Source organism: Apodemus sylvaticus, chromosome 7 (assembly GCF_947179515.1).
Source record: "Apodemus sylvaticus chromosome 7, mApoSyl1.1, whole genome shotgun sequence".
NCBI lineage: Eukaryota > Metazoa > Chordata > Mammalia > Rodentia > Muridae > Apodemus > Apodemus sylvaticus.
In genome coordinates this window covers 69,473,995-69,489,104 of record NC_067478.1, presented here as the reverse complement: position 1 = coordinate 69,489,104, position 15,110 = coordinate 69,473,995, and the positions used below count along the sequence as shown (strand labels likewise).

The 15,110-nt window shown below is 40.4% G+C and overlaps 1 protein-coding gene across 7 annotated transcripts in view; it reads left to right on the top strand.

Moving 5' to 3' along the window:
* Positions 1-10,899, top strand: part of Parp6 (poly(ADP-ribose) polymerase family member 6) — a 33,709-nt gene extending 22,810 nt beyond the window's left edge. For 6 of the 7 annotated variants that reach the window (XM_052188155.1, XM_052188154.1, XM_052188153.1 and 3 more), the window contains exons 19-24: positions 959-1,031; positions 1,684-1,753; positions 9,246-9,325; positions 9,906-9,969; positions 10,134-10,218; positions 10,539-10,899. In XM_052188155.1, the coding sequence (XP_052044115.1) occupies positions 959-1,031; positions 1,684-1,753; positions 9,246-9,325; positions 9,906-9,969; positions 10,134-10,218; positions 10,539-10,641 (475 nt within the window). In that variant the 3' untranslated portion in view covers positions 10,642-10,899. Of the gene's footprint in view, positions 1-958; positions 1,032-1,683; positions 1,754-9,245; positions 9,326-9,905; positions 9,970-10,133; positions 10,219-10,538 lie in introns of those variants that run through there. The other variant, XR_007978797.1, reaches the window with a different exon arrangement.
* Positions 10,900-15,110: the final 4,211 nt, after the last annotated feature.

The following is a 15,110-nucleotide window of genomic DNA, read 5'->3' as shown; positions in this document are numbered from 1 at the left end:
TGGTAGGTGCTATATAGGATTAAAATGCTACATATGACATGGTTTTTATTTTTAAATTGCTTATGATGTAGTTGAATGGAAAGAATATTTACATATAAAAAGATACACAGGAACAGATTGGAAGGATAGATTTGGGAAGAAATCTACAACTTATTTCTAACAAAGGGTGGAGAAAGAGAAAAGTATTAAGGGTAAACTAAAGGGAGTGTTAGTACTTTTAAAAAATATGATATGACTTTTGAGATCAGAGATAAGTTTGTTGGATTTGAGATGAATTTATTGAATTTGAAACACCAAGAAAATAGACAAATGAAAATACTGAACCGGGGCTGGAGAGATGGCTCAGTGGTTAAGAGCACTGACTGCTCTTCCTGAGGTCCTGAGTTCAATTCCCAGCAACCACATGGTGGCTCACAACCATACATAATGAGATCTGACACCCTCTTCTGGTGTGTTTGAGACAGCTACAGTGTACTTACATATAAATAAATCTTTAAAAAAGAAAGAAAGAAAGAAAGAAAGAAAGAAAGAAAGAAAGAAAGAAAGAAAGAAAGAAAGAAAGAAAGAAAGAAAGAAAGAAAGCAAGCGGTGGTGGCACATGCCTGTAATCCCAGCACTTGGGAGGCAGAGGCAGGCAGATTTCTGAGTTCGAGGCCTGCCTGGTCTACAGAGTGAGTTCCAGGACAGCCTGGGCTACACAGAGAAACCCTGTCTCAGAAAAAAAAAAAGAAAGAAAGAAAAAGAATACTGAGCCTGTAGTTGAGAGTTTAAGATGTGATTAGCTGAACAACGGATGTAAGGTTTAACTACACACAGCTTGCTGCTTATGACTATTTGTCTGTAAGCATGTTAGTCTGCCCGTCTGCATGTAATGTGTGGGTAAGGAGGGTGGGAATGGCTTTGGAGTATTCCTGGGAATCTCATACAGTGACGAGACATGTAGTATCCTGCCTTACAGTGGGTCCCACATTGAGAATTGGCATTCAATCCTGCGCAATGGGCTGGTCAATGCATCCTACACCAAACTGCAGGTGAGGTTCTTTCATTTTCCTTTCCACCCCCTACTTCTCTCAGTTTTATGGTAGTCTGCTGCAAAGTATGGGAAAACCTGTTCATGCCTCAGCAGCTTCATTCCTATCCTAGTTGGGAGCTTCCTTACAGAGAAAGTTGGCATTGTAAATGTAGAATGAATGTGTCTGTTGTATATTTTAGGTTGAGCTGTGTGTTTGGGTAATTTGGGGAAGAGAATTAACCTATTATAATGGCAGTGATTTTCCACTTTATGGCTCTTCAAGGTATTGTTACAAAGACTTATTTCATTGTCCTGAGAAACTACAGGGAGTGGTTTTGTTCCTCTTCCTGCTACCTCTTTCATAGTTCCTTTGTTTGAGAATCTGAAAATGTATGAAGGCCTGGGGTCAGAAGTATGAATGTGTCAGAAGTATGAACTCAGAAGTGACTCTGCGGCTCTGCTCCTCTCCATTCTCTAAGGCAGTGATCTGTAGTGCTTTGTAAGCAAGCAGTTTAGCCAATCAGCTTTCAAGACTAGGTACCTAGAGTTATTTGGATGTGTGAGAAAGATAGGCGAATGGAAAGACAGAGGCTACGTAAGTGTTGTGGATGCCTAATATACAGCCATGGGGGGCCCAGGCTCATATATTCATCCTGGTGTTTCCCTGCAAGCTGCATGGAGCAGCCTATGGCAAAGGCATCTACCTGAGCCCCATCTCCAGTATTTCCTTTGGATACTCAGGTAAGCAGTACTCTCTGGCTACCTTGACTCTCTTTATATTGCATCCATTTGTGAACACATGGTCTGTGCTGTCTCCTCTCCCATCATGGATACTTGGTCTTTGTCAGTACCTTCTCCAGTCATGGATACATAATCTGTCTCTTTCTATTTTCTCTCATTAGAAACTTAGATTATCTATGAGGCAGGAGTAGTTATTGTTAAAAATGGTGTTGTACAGGAACTAGGCCCTGGGGATGAGTTAATAAATAACTGGAAAGACAAGATTTGTTCTGTTTTTTTAAGATGGACTTCTGTTGTCCATGCTGTTCTAGAACTCAGTACATGTCCAGAGATGACTTTGAATTCCTGATTCTCCTAAGAACTGGAATTACAGGCATGTGTCACCATGCCCATGGAAACTACTTTTTGATATGAGCAATTATAAATTATGTGTGTACATGTGGATTCATGTGTGAATATTCTCTAGGGTTGGAGTCTTAGAATTTTTGGAGACATTATTTTGGTCTTATGTTTTTAAAGACATTATCCTCTCTTTCAACCCTCTTTTAAAATTTAAGTAGTCTATAACCACACACTATTATAATAGTCACATTGAGTACAAGAGAAAAGGACTTCATTTTAGAGACATGAATAAGGTCCAGCATCTAAGGTGATGATTCTAGAATTATCTAGCTCAGGAAAAGAACTAGAATTGGGACTTTCAGTGATTTAGGTTCATGTTCTTCTCTGGTCTGCTTTTGTTCTTGATCAGTGGATTCTCTAATCAATGACTACCATGCAGTTGCATGTGCTCTATAGGAAGGCAGTTATACTAGATTTTTTTTCTAAATTATTATTTTGTATTTTTGGTAATTATAATCATTATAAAAATAAGAAAACATATCTAGAATCATATAACTACAAAACTAATAATCTAGTTATGGTGGTATATATCAGTAATCCCAGATATTCAGGAGGCTGAGACAAGAGGATCATGAGTTTGAGGTCAGTCTTGGGAACTTATTAAAATAAACTTATAGAATGCCTGGGAATATAAGTTCATGGTAGAGTGTTTCTTAGCATACATGGATCTTTTTTTTTTTTTCTGAGACAGGGTTTCTCTGTGTAGCCCTGACTATCCTGGAACTCACTCTGTAGACCAGGCTGGCCTCGAACTCAGAAATCCGCCTGCCTCTGCCTCCCGAGTGCTGGGATTACAGGTGTGCACCACCGCCCGGCCTGTATACATGGATCCTTAAGGTCAGTCTTCAGTACTATAAAAACGAAACATTTAGAACCCTTTTTAATGATAGAACAAGCCAATCAAAAAGGAAGAGGCAGTGATAGGTAATAAGAAAAATGAGTGTGCTGATATAGACAGTATAGGGTAGGACTGAGAAAGCCTGATGCTTCTTTTAAGGAACCTGGTGACTCGGCACACAAGGGGGTCCTCTATGAGTTCTAGAGCAGTCTGAGTTATATGGTAAGTTCCAGGCCACTCCTGATTACAGAATAAGACCTTATTTCAAAAGCCAAACAGACTAAAAATGGGGGACCAAGATAAGATGTAGCTTAGTGGTACAGTGCTTGCCTAGCATGTGTAGTGAGGCCACAACAAAAGCAACTGATAGACCCATGGTTAGGTTGAGAAGAGTTGGAAGAAATGGGAACAAAGAAGCCAGCATACCTACATATGTAACACAGTTTTAAAGCTCAGGGTAGAGTCTATAAATGCTAACTCAATCTTTGAAACTTTTTGACAGGACTAGAAATATGTAACAGCATTTTGGGGTTTTGGTTGTTTCTTTGGGGATGGAACTCAGAGCTTGAAACAAGATAGATAAACACTCTATTGACCTCTTAAGTATTCCCTATCTTCCCATAATCTTACAAGGAGCAACTTGTTTTAATCTTAGGTAAAAATCTAGAAAGTAGAGAAATTGCTACAACTAATCAAAGCTCAGCAAATATGATTGAAGCTAAAGCTCTCCATCAGAGTGCTCCCTTGCACAAACATCCAGACACACCACACACACACAAATACACATATATATTTTTGGTTTTTTTGAGACAGGGTTTCTTTCTATAGCTCTAGCTGTCTTGAAACCCACTCTGTAGACCAACTGACCTCAAACTCACAGAAATCCACCTGGCTATTAGAATGTGTCTTAAAGGGAATGTAAAGATGGGCTACAAACTGGGAGAAGGTACCTGTAAGATGCATAAAAATGTAGGCTTAATCATGAAATGTATTTGAATGGTACTGAAGAGGTGGCTTGCTTGGTAGTTAAGAGCACTGACTACTTTCCAGAGAACTCAGGTTCAATTCACAACACCTACACAGTTTCAGGAGATCCAATACCCTCTTCTGGTATCTGAAGATTTGTACATAGTGCACAGTTATATACATAATATTTTATGTATACATTTATTAATAAATAATTTTAAATGTAGCTTAAAATGTCTTAACCAGGTGTGGTGGCATACAGTTGTATCTTGGGAAGTGTGATCACAAATACATGGCCTTCTTGGGATGTGTGTGTGTGTGTGTGTGTGTGTGTGTGTGTGTGTATGTATGTATGTATATATGTATGTATGTATGTATCAAATTCAAGGATAGTGTGGGCAACTTAACAAGACATTATTTCAGATTTTAAGTGAAGGGCCAGTATACAGCTAAGTGGTAGAGCATATACAAAGTCCTGAGTTCAATCTCAAGTGATATGAAAAAGAATATTAGTTACTGCAAAGCTTATTGGAAAAGCAAGTAAATAATATATACATGGTGAGAACATTGAAGAGAAATGCCCCTCTTCATGTGAAAGCTCTAGAGGGAAGTAAAATACAACCAAAGTGACTTATTTAGTACCCATGTGGATCAACAAAAAGTAAGAAATCTGATAATACCCAGTTATACTGGAGGCTGTAAAAAGCCACAAGATTTCCTATACTGTCTGCACAGCCATTTTAAGAAAAAAGTTTCTTTATTGTGTTGTATGTGTGTGCACATGTGTATGTGTGTGTGCACACATATTTGCGCTTTTGGATGTTAGAAGGACCACTTGCTAGAGTCAGTCTTCTTCTACTGAGGATTCTAGAGGTCCAACTTAGGAGGTCATGAGGCTTGGTTATAAGTAAGTGCTTTTACCCACTGAGCCATCTTGCTGAATCAGAAAAACAATTTGACCTTACTTTATAAAGAAACATAGTTTATCTCTTTGACCCAGCATTTTCGTTCCTATATATGCAAACTCAAAGACATACGGCTCACAAGACTGTTTGCAGCAACAGACCTTAGACATAGCTCAGATCATCATCATCAGAATAAGAGACAAATTATTTGATATGATCACATAATTATTGAGCAATGAAAATGAATTACATCAGTAGCATGTAATAACATAGACATTCTTAGTAATATTGATTAAAAATTGGCAAGTCAGGCTGAAGAATACTCAGTAGTTAAAAGTGCTAGCCATACAAATCTAATGACCCAAGTTGAGTACCTAGAACCCACATAACAAAGTTAGATTCATTAACTATCTGTTATCCCAGCACTACTATGGAGAGATAGGTGATAGAAGCAGGAGAATCACCTAGAGCTTCAGTGCTAACCACAGCAGAAATGGCAACAGAGACCATGCCTCAACAAGGTGGAATTGTTAAGAATCGATGTATGAAATTGTATTCTGACCTCTACACATGTAAATACTAACAAAATAGTAAATACTAACAAAATAGGCGAGTCCCAGAAGGCTGTGTGTAATGTGATTTTTATATTGCTTAAAGGCAGACAAAATCAAACTTAACAGGGGTATGTGTGATAAAATTAGATAAAAATGAAAATATGAAAGAATTCAAACCCTGGGCTGAGCGTGTCATTCAAGGTAGAGCACTTGCCCAGCATGTGTTAGGCTGTAGCTTCAGTTCCCAGTGCTGCAGAATAAATGTTAGTTTTAGGGCACTAGGTCCTCTAAGACGTGTTGTGGATTAGAGTCAGTGTCTTGAAGCAACATGTTTAATCTTAACAGGGTCAGTGCTCAATGCATCCTGAATATGTGAGCAAATCATATGCTATGTTTCAGATTCAAAATAGGAGAGGGGTTGAATTAGGGTTTTTTTTTGTCTTCTTTTTCAGAATTTTCAGAGTTTATCTTTTTTCCAGCCTGACCATTCTTCTGATTAATTTCTTAATTTCCAGTAATCAGATTTTCCTGGCTTTTAGTGCCCATGTTCTCTCCCTTTTTTTTCTCATCTTTTTTTCTTTCTTTTATTTTCTTCAGATCATTGGGTACTTGAATACCTTCAGTTACCAGATGGAGCCAGGAATCTTTACAGATTTCTTGTCCTTCCTTAGCACTTTACCAGTTACATTAAAGCATCATATCACACTGCCCTTTCCAAACCATAGATTTTACTCTTGGAATTATCAGTGAGTATAGATCCAGATTACCACCAAAAGATTTCTATAGGAATTTGATATTGGAGTTATTGAGCATCTAGTCCAATTCCTTATTATTTTATAGATAAGGAAAGTGATACTTAGAAAAGCAAACACTTTCTGGGTCATACAGCTTTGAGTAGCAGAGAGATGACTGGAATCCAAGTCTCCTGACTTGTAGGCCATTGTTCTCACTATTATATTAGACTCACAAGGGGAGGTTTTGTTTGAATGACTGCATATCTAGGTCCCAGAAGACTAGGAATCTCTGCTACATTGGGTGGGATGTACACAAATGTCCCACTTAATACCCTTACTCTGGCATTTGACCAACTCTGTAGTATGCTCTCTTCTCCTTAGTCTGCCCTGGTTTTCTGTTTCTTGTTCCTCAGGGAACCTTTGGGTTGGCAGCATTGGGTGTACTTTCCAGGTGGGGATGAATATGAACAGAGAGCACACATTTGACCAATGGCACTGCTGAGAACTTGGCCATTAGTATCAGAAGAAATTAGGGACAGTGAATAGATTTGGAAATTTCCTTTGTTTAGTTCTGTTTAGAGATTCATTCTGGACCCAAAGTGTCCAGAGATTATTAGTCCCAGGACAAGAGTAGAATAAGCTTTGGGTCAGTATGAATGGGACAGTGCCACAGGTTTGAGGCAGAACAAGATTTCAGTTACTTCAAGTGCCATCTCCAAGACTCAAATAAATCAAATTATCCTTTTCTCTTCTGCCGGCTTTTTCTGGAGTAGAACCTGAATGGGAAGTTCTCTTAGAATTTTGCCATTGAAATAATCTGGGCTGATGGAGGTCATGATGTTTAGATGCAGTTGAGCTTTGTTAAGGATGGTGGAACAGGTGGAACAGAAGGTTTCTGTGCTATGGGAGGAAGGGATTGGCAGTTCAAGCTGAGTTTTGTTCAGGCCATGGGTTTCTTACAAGAGTAACAAAAAATAAGTGTGTGTTGAGATGACAGTCTGTTTGCTCAATGAAGAATTGTAGTCCAATGGTTACTACCTCCTACTTCCACACCACTTTATAAAACCAAGAATAAGCTGCTGAGATAGTTCAACTGGTAAAAGTGCTTTATGCCCACGCCTCATGATCTGAGTTTGATCCCTGCCATCTCTTAAAAGCAGCCCTCTGAGCTTGTTGCGATCAGCACCAATTACAGCACTCGAAGAGGCAGGTGATCTCTATGAGTTAGAGGCCAGCTTGGTCTACATAGTGAATTCTAGGTTAGCTAAGACTGGAAAACCAAAATCCAAACAAAATAAAAACAAAACAACAAAACCCAAAAAGTTGTCTTTTGACCTCTATGTGTGTCTACACTCATATCATAGATACCTAATAATAAATAAAATTAAGTTTAAACTTTTGAAATAAAAAGCCAGTGGCAAACCAAGAATTAAATCAGAGTGAAATTGTGATGAAGTAGAATGGTGAGGCTGGAACCCTGTTCATGGCTTGTAATGATAACATCGTCGATTTCACTTTTATCCTATCTCCTTGGTTACATACTTCCCCTAACTGGTAAGACTATATTTATGATGAGCCTGGAAACAGACTGAAACCCTGTCCTTAGGCCACAAAAGAGTTGGGAGGTACTTTTGATACCTAAGTAAGAACTCTGATTTTAGTCTCTATAAACAAAGTCTCTTGTGTAATTAATTGCTAAGAATGGTAGAGAAAAAATTTTATTATTATAAAAAAGCCATGCATGGTGGCACATGCCTATAATCTCAAGCACTTGGGAGGCAGAGGCAGGTGGATCTCTGTGATTTTGAGGCCAGCCTGCTCTACAAAGTGTATTTTTGGACAGCTGGAGTTGTTACACAGAGAAACCTTGTCTCAACAAAGAAAAATGGTAGATAATTTATACACTGCAATAATGTAGAAATGAGAGGGAGTTGTTTTTTGTTTTTTGTTTTTTTTTTTAAAGGTAGGATTCTTCAAGGTGGTTATCACTGTAAACATCTCTGGAGAATCCATACAGAAAGACTCGCTTTTTTCCTTTTATCCTGAACTTTTAACCTCTCTTTTGTGTAATGTTAAAACTACAGCATATTGACCTTCTTCTCCTTGCTTTTTCTCTTAACTCATATCTGTGGCTTGTCATTTGATTCTAAGGTATCCTACTCTACTAGTCCCTTCTTTCCTGAGTTGTGCTATTTGGTGTAATAGAACCCTTTAGTGGTTCCCTGGAGTTTTTAGAGGATAAACCCTAGTTACTTTAATAGCCCATAAGCCCTGCTTGGTCTGACCCTGGTTAACATCTGTTAACCTGGTTAACAAGCCAACTCAGTCAGTCAACATGTTCTCCAGGCAGGAGGGAAGATTGAAAAGAAAAAATACAATTAGACAACATTGTAGCATGACCCCAGCCAGTTCTGAGGCTGAGGTGGGTTTATTTTTCCCAATCTGCTTTTATACCATTTTAATTACATGCAAGTAATAAGGTCAAATCCAGGTTAAGGAACAAGCAAGACAATAAACATAGATAGTCAAGGAACAAGCATTGCAATAAACAGAGTCCCTTGACTGTTTTTAAGGGCTTATCCGGACCACCCAGATACCTGAGCCTACTTCCCTGCCATAGCCCAAAGTTATATCCTTGCCTGAGCCTACTTTTTCATTCAGATTCCTGCCTGAGCTTACTTCCCTGTCCTGGGCCAATGCCAAATTCCTGCCAAGGGGCCCCAAAAAGCTCGCCACATATTCATTATAGTATGTGCAAATTTTAAGTCCTGTGGCTCTGTCTTTATGCTTTCCATATTTTATTATACTAACTCTTCCTTACTGCATCAGGACATTTTCAAACTCTAGGTTAGGTTAGTTCCCCTTCACAGGGTTCACCTAGGGCTCTAGCTATCACAACCCTCACCAGACTATGTTGTAATTATTTATTTCTTGCCTGCAGTCTCCACCAGATTAAATTCCCTGTGGAAAAATAGTTTGTTTTATTCACCACTGTGCCGCCAAGTGTCTTAGGCTGGTATCTGGCATATAGTAAATACATCAGTAAATATTTAAGAAATGGGTGAATTAACTGAGTTTGTCCTTCTGTGACAGGAATGGGCAAAGGACAGCACAGGATGCCTTCCAAGGATGAGCTGGTCCAGAGATACAACAGGATGAACACCATCCCCCAGGTACTGTTTGTTGGCTCTGTCTGAGTTAGGAATCTTCCCCTGGATCCTGCTAAAAATAATGAGAATAGTAGAACTGGGGTCATTGCAGGTCACTTAAAGGCATTAAATATGTTGTAAAGATCTTACTTTAGTCATATGTTATCTCTGTTGTATGTATGAAAGTAAAGGCAGGTTTTTTTGGGGGGCGTTGGTTTTGGGTTTTTTGTTGTTGTTTGGTTTTTTTTTTTTTTCTTTTGGTTTTTCGAGACAGGGTTTCTCTGTTTAGCCCTGGCTGTCCTGGACCAGGCTGTCCTTGAACTCAGAAATCTACCTGCCTCTGCCTCCTAAGTGCTGGGATTAAAGGTGTGCACCACCACCACCCGGCAAAAGGTAGGTTTTTAAGTGAAAAGATGAACATGGAAGCTGTGGACCCATTAGGTGATTATATGTAAGCAAACACAAACGGTTGGAGGGTGGCTGGGAGCTTAGGAGACTGAGTTCCTGTCCTTGTCATCCCCATCATCAGTAACTAAGCAGCCATTTTAAGACTAACTCTAACATTTTACCTTGTTCTGCTCTCCTTTGCTTCTTTCTATTTCAGACACGATCCATTCAGTCAAGGTTTCTGCAGAGTCGGAATCTAAACTGTATAGCACTTTGTGAAGGTATGCAGCTCGCCCAGTGCATGTCTTTTCGGAACCCTAGCCTTTATTTCTGATGCCCCTTTAGCACATGAATCAGCCAAGAATTATGTCGAAACATCATGTCCTTCTTCCCTACCTGGACTGTCTTAACTTTATATTTGTGACTTCTGGCTCCTTTTCCCCAGTGATTACATCTAAGGACCTCCAGAAACATGGCAACATTTGGGTGTGCCCTGTGTCTGACCATGTCTGCACAAGGTTCTTCTTTGTGTGAGTCCAAAGGGAGCCCTTGGAATTCCTTGGTGAGGGTGGTGGATGCTGTGTGTCCATTGAGGATGTCCTCTTTTGTTGTCTGAGTTCTGTCCCTTGCTGTCTAATTTAGGCACTGGGACTTTTCCTTAGGGATAAGGATAGATTATTTGGGGCTGTGCAGAGGAATACTCCTAAGCTGACCCCTTCATCCTGAAGAGTAGTGACAAGATCTCTGACTTGAGGATGAAATGGTTATGTCTTGAAGCATATTTCCTCTGATAGACATTACTTTCGTACTATGTTTCCTTTTATGCTTACACTGGCCCTGTCTTTGGCAGATATGAGGATGGGCAGGTGGGCGATGCCAACATTAATACTCAGGACCCCAAGATACAGAAGGAAATCATGCGTGTGATCGGAACTCAGGTTTACACAAACTGAGGGGGCCCCAGCCCTCGTACCACCCCGTTCCCCCAGGATCCATCTGCCCTTGTAAAAGGGTCAGGAGCAGCAAGTGAGGCTGCCCTGAGAAATTCATGGGGCAAGAAAAGGATAGAAGAGGTGGCCTTCATGGTGGAGATTGATCCAGGAACTACTCCACATTTGGATGGCCCTGACTGACTCCCACCCCTGATTTGCCCAATTGACTTCACCCTGTTTGTAAATAAAACAATAAAATAGAAGGTGCTGTGGACTGGATATGATCACTGTGGTCTGACTAGCCGTGGCCCAGCACCTACCCGAGGGCCTAGGTAAGGGTTTTGGTTCTGAGAGTGGAATATCCTGAAGGTTGGGACTATTTGTCTTTCGTGAAGTAAAAGATGCGTTGCTCGTTTAGTTATAGTTTTGTATACTACAGATGTTAGGTTTTTTTTTTAAAGAGTCATTTATTATATGTATATGAGTACACTGTAGCTGTCTTCAGACACACCAGAAGAGGGCATCAGATCCCATTACAGATGGTTGTAAGCCACCATGTGGATGCCAGGAATTGAACTCAGGACCTCTGGAAGAGCAACCAGTGTTCTTTAACCACTGAGCCTTCTCTCAGGCCCTGATGTTAGTATTTTTAATCAAAAGATTAAAAGGTGAAGTGTATCAGTTATGTAGATGAAAGAAACAGAGTAAGAATACAACTGATGATGGTTACTCAAGATTTAAACCAGCCTTTGAAGCCAGAGCTGCTTTGGATTTTTTTTTTTTCTTTTAGCAGCCTTCAGGACCAGCTGCTTTCTACAGAAAACCAGCCCTGTCAGCCATGTTTGCTCTGTATCTCAGATGCTAGGCCCTTACTTTGCCCTCTGCCTGGCCTTTAGTTGGGATGAGTGAGGTGAAGGGATAAGCTGGCAGGTGTGAGAAAGCTGAGTTCTCTAGCAGGAAGTCTTTTAAGAAAGGCTCATAGCCTGTGGGAATAGATCTGTAATAAAATGCCTGCTTAGTGTGCTGGAGGCCCTAAGGGGGCTGTGGGCTGTCAGAGTTGGGAGTGAGAATTCACAGGAAGAAGTTGGAATTCCCTGAACAGGTAGGTGTCCTGAAACCATTACCTTTCTTAACACTGGCTAACCATGGGAGATTTGGTTTGTCTTATTAAGGAAACTTCTGGCCTTTCAGACTTGTTCCATATACCCAAGAAAAACGTTAGTTAGTTACCTTTTAAGCTAGGGTCTCACTATGTAGCCCTGGCTGGTCTACAACTCACTATGTATAAACCAAGCTGGCCTAGAACTCAGAACCATCTGCTTTGGTCTCTCAAGTTCTGGGATTAAAGGCATTGTTGCTACCATGCCCAGTTCCCTTCTTTAATTCCCCCACCCCCACCCCCCAGACAGGATTTCTCTGTGTAGCCCTGGCTGTCCTGGAACTCACTTTGTAGATCAGGCTGGCCTTGAACTCAGAAATCTACCTGCCCCTGCCTCCCGAGTGCTGGGATTACAGGCGTGTGCCACCACCGTCTGGCCCCCTTTTTTAATTCTAAGCATAGCTGAGAGGTGTTGAACATTTCCAAATATTTTATGAAATATTAATGAAAACCAGGTGTAAATATAGAAAATACCACAAAGCTCCTTTAAAAGCCCAGCCTGCCTGCCTTCCTTCCTTCCTTCCTTCCTTCCTTCCTTCCTTCCTTCCTTCCTTCCTTCCTTCTCTTTCTTTCTCTTTCTAGTTTTCTTTTTCCTTCTCTCTCTCTTTTTTTAAAAATAGTTTTTCAAGACAGGGTTTCTCTGTTCAGCAACCCTGGCTGTCCATGAACTAACTTTATAGACCAGGCTGTCTTTGAACTTACAAAGATCTGCCTGCCTCTGCTTCCCAAGTGCTGGAATTAAAAGTGGGCATAGCACCATGCCTGGCAAAAGCCCAACTTTCCAGTGATAATGATTTCAAATTCTATAGCTCTTCCTTTCAATAGACTAGTTATTGTCTTCTGTGACCATCATATTTCACAACACCTTCTTACCTAGGTTTTCTTATTTATGTTGCGGATCCTGACATTTTGAACAAGTCAATACCACTCTTAAAGTCCCTTCCCAAAGAACCTTCATTGTCTTCCTAAGCCCTTATTACTAGTACATTATAAATGAGTATGGTAGGGTTCACCTACAGTCTCAGCTTATCCCCTGGGGGCTAAGGCAGAAGAACCACTTAAGCCCAGGATTTCAAAACCAACCTGAGCAAGGAACCAAGAATCCCATCTCAAAAAGGAAATAGCTAGTATATTCTAACACTCTTTTAAGACTCAGGCCTAACAGAAAAAATAGTTTACCAAATAAATGACTATTAGTGGATACATGCAACTGAAAATCCTCCTGGGAAGACTTTGTAACCCGTAATATGATATTTGAATTAACATACTTTAATTCTTATAAATTAGTTTCTAGGTAGTGTGCAGAGTACCTTAATATTTTGATGACATCTTATCTGTGTTAGTATATGTTGTTGCAAGCATGCTACATATAATGACTCCTAATTCTCACAAAAGCCTCAGAAAAAGGTGTTGTTGTTTCCATTTTACAGATGATAAAATAATCTTAGAGGTTAAACAATTCACTATGTTTCACAGCTAATCATAGTAACCTGATTCAAGAATTCCTTTTCTGGTTCTTCATTTACTGCTGATAGCAAAAATGGAAGACACATTTTCTTCAGAGACCTTAAATGTATCTGGAGCAACCTTCTTAATGTGGCAACCCCCTTGATATATTTCCTCATATTGTGGTGACCCCCAACCATGAAGTTATTTTTACTGCTACTTCATAACTAATTTTTGCTACTGTTGTGAATTGTAATATAAATATATGATATGCAGGGTGTCTGATATGCTGCCCTTGTGAAAGGGTTTTACTATGTATCCCTGGCCAGCCTGGAACTTGTTCTATAGACCAGCTCACAGAAATCTCACCTCTGCTTCCAGAGTGCTGGGATTGAAGGCATGCCCCCACCACACTGGGCATTATCAATGAAATCGTACATATTTTATAGTTCTCTACTAAAAAGCTGATCTCAAAAGTTCATAATGCCTGATAATTCAAAACATGAGATTAAACAATTCTAGCCAAAATCAAAAATGCCTTCTGAAAGCAGGGGCTGTGGCTAGGCCATAGCACCTCTGCTTAATACATAAAAGGTCTGGGTTCATTCTTCAGCAGTGTAAGGAAGCATAAACCTTATCTGACAGAATGCCCTCACAGCAGAGAAAATTGCTTGGTAGGGTCTGGTGTTTTTCTAGTGATACCTGCTTACAACCGTGGAAGGAGACTTGGGGGCCTGGCTACTTAGAAGGTGAAAGGGCTGGGGTCCATGAAGACAGGTGTGAGCTACAAGACAGCATTCTTTACAAAGGCCAGAGCCCTTATTGCACACACAGTGACAGCCCACTTTTCACTTCTCTGGGTGTAAGCAATCTTTCCTCACTTAAATCCACACATGCCTGATAAGGGATGGGGTCAGGAAAAGGAACTGTTTTTCTCAATGCTAAGTACAGAGTATATTGGACTCAAAACTCACAAACTCCTTGAACTTTACCTTCCTGCCTTTCCTTGGTAGTTTTCCATACAGGCTGGGTGTGGCCATGACTCAGTTTGTGGTAAGGATGTGGCCATCAGTTGGGGAGGAGCTTCCTTCTGCCTTTAATTCTAGCTGGGAAGGAGCAGCAGAGTCTGCTGCTGAGTCATTACTGGCTCTTCTGGCTCACAGAATTATTCTGGATAGATCTATGGATATCTTGGCTTCTTATGGGTGGTGAGGAGGAAGTCTGTGGATGACACAATTCCACTGGAGCCCTCCGGCTCCAGGAATGAGAAAAAAAGCAGGCTTCAGTTTATTTAGATGGGATACTAGCCTCTAGAGCAAAGGACTTTCCACAAATTGAGTTTCAGACCACCTCACACTGTCACCACCATAGGGCCAGAGATACTGCCCTCTTAAAACTTTCTGCAGAAATAACTTTGCACAGGAGAGGACCCACAGTCTCTTTAGTCTTAGTTGTCCTTCGAATGAGTGACTCAGGAAGCTACTCTGTAAGTGCAGGCATAACACATCTAAGGAAAAGGCAATGCATCTTAGGAAGAGTGCACTTGATCCGCTGTTTCCTGTCTTCGTGTTTTTTCCAGGATATTTATTTTTTATTGTTTGGTTTTTTGAAACAAGGTTTCTCTGCGTATCCCTGGCTGTCCTAGAACTCATTCTGCAGACCAGGCTGGCCTCATACTCAGATTCCCCTGCCTCTGCCTCCATCCGAATGCTTGGATCAGAGGTGTGCATCATACTGCCCAGCTGCAGAATATTAAAGTTGTTTAATATACAATTTTTTGTTGATCAGTTTGAAAGTCCCTTATTGGAAAGATAATTATCTGTTCATCATCTTCTATCTGATGATGAACAGTAGCCACATCATTCTGTACTTCCACATGCTCATT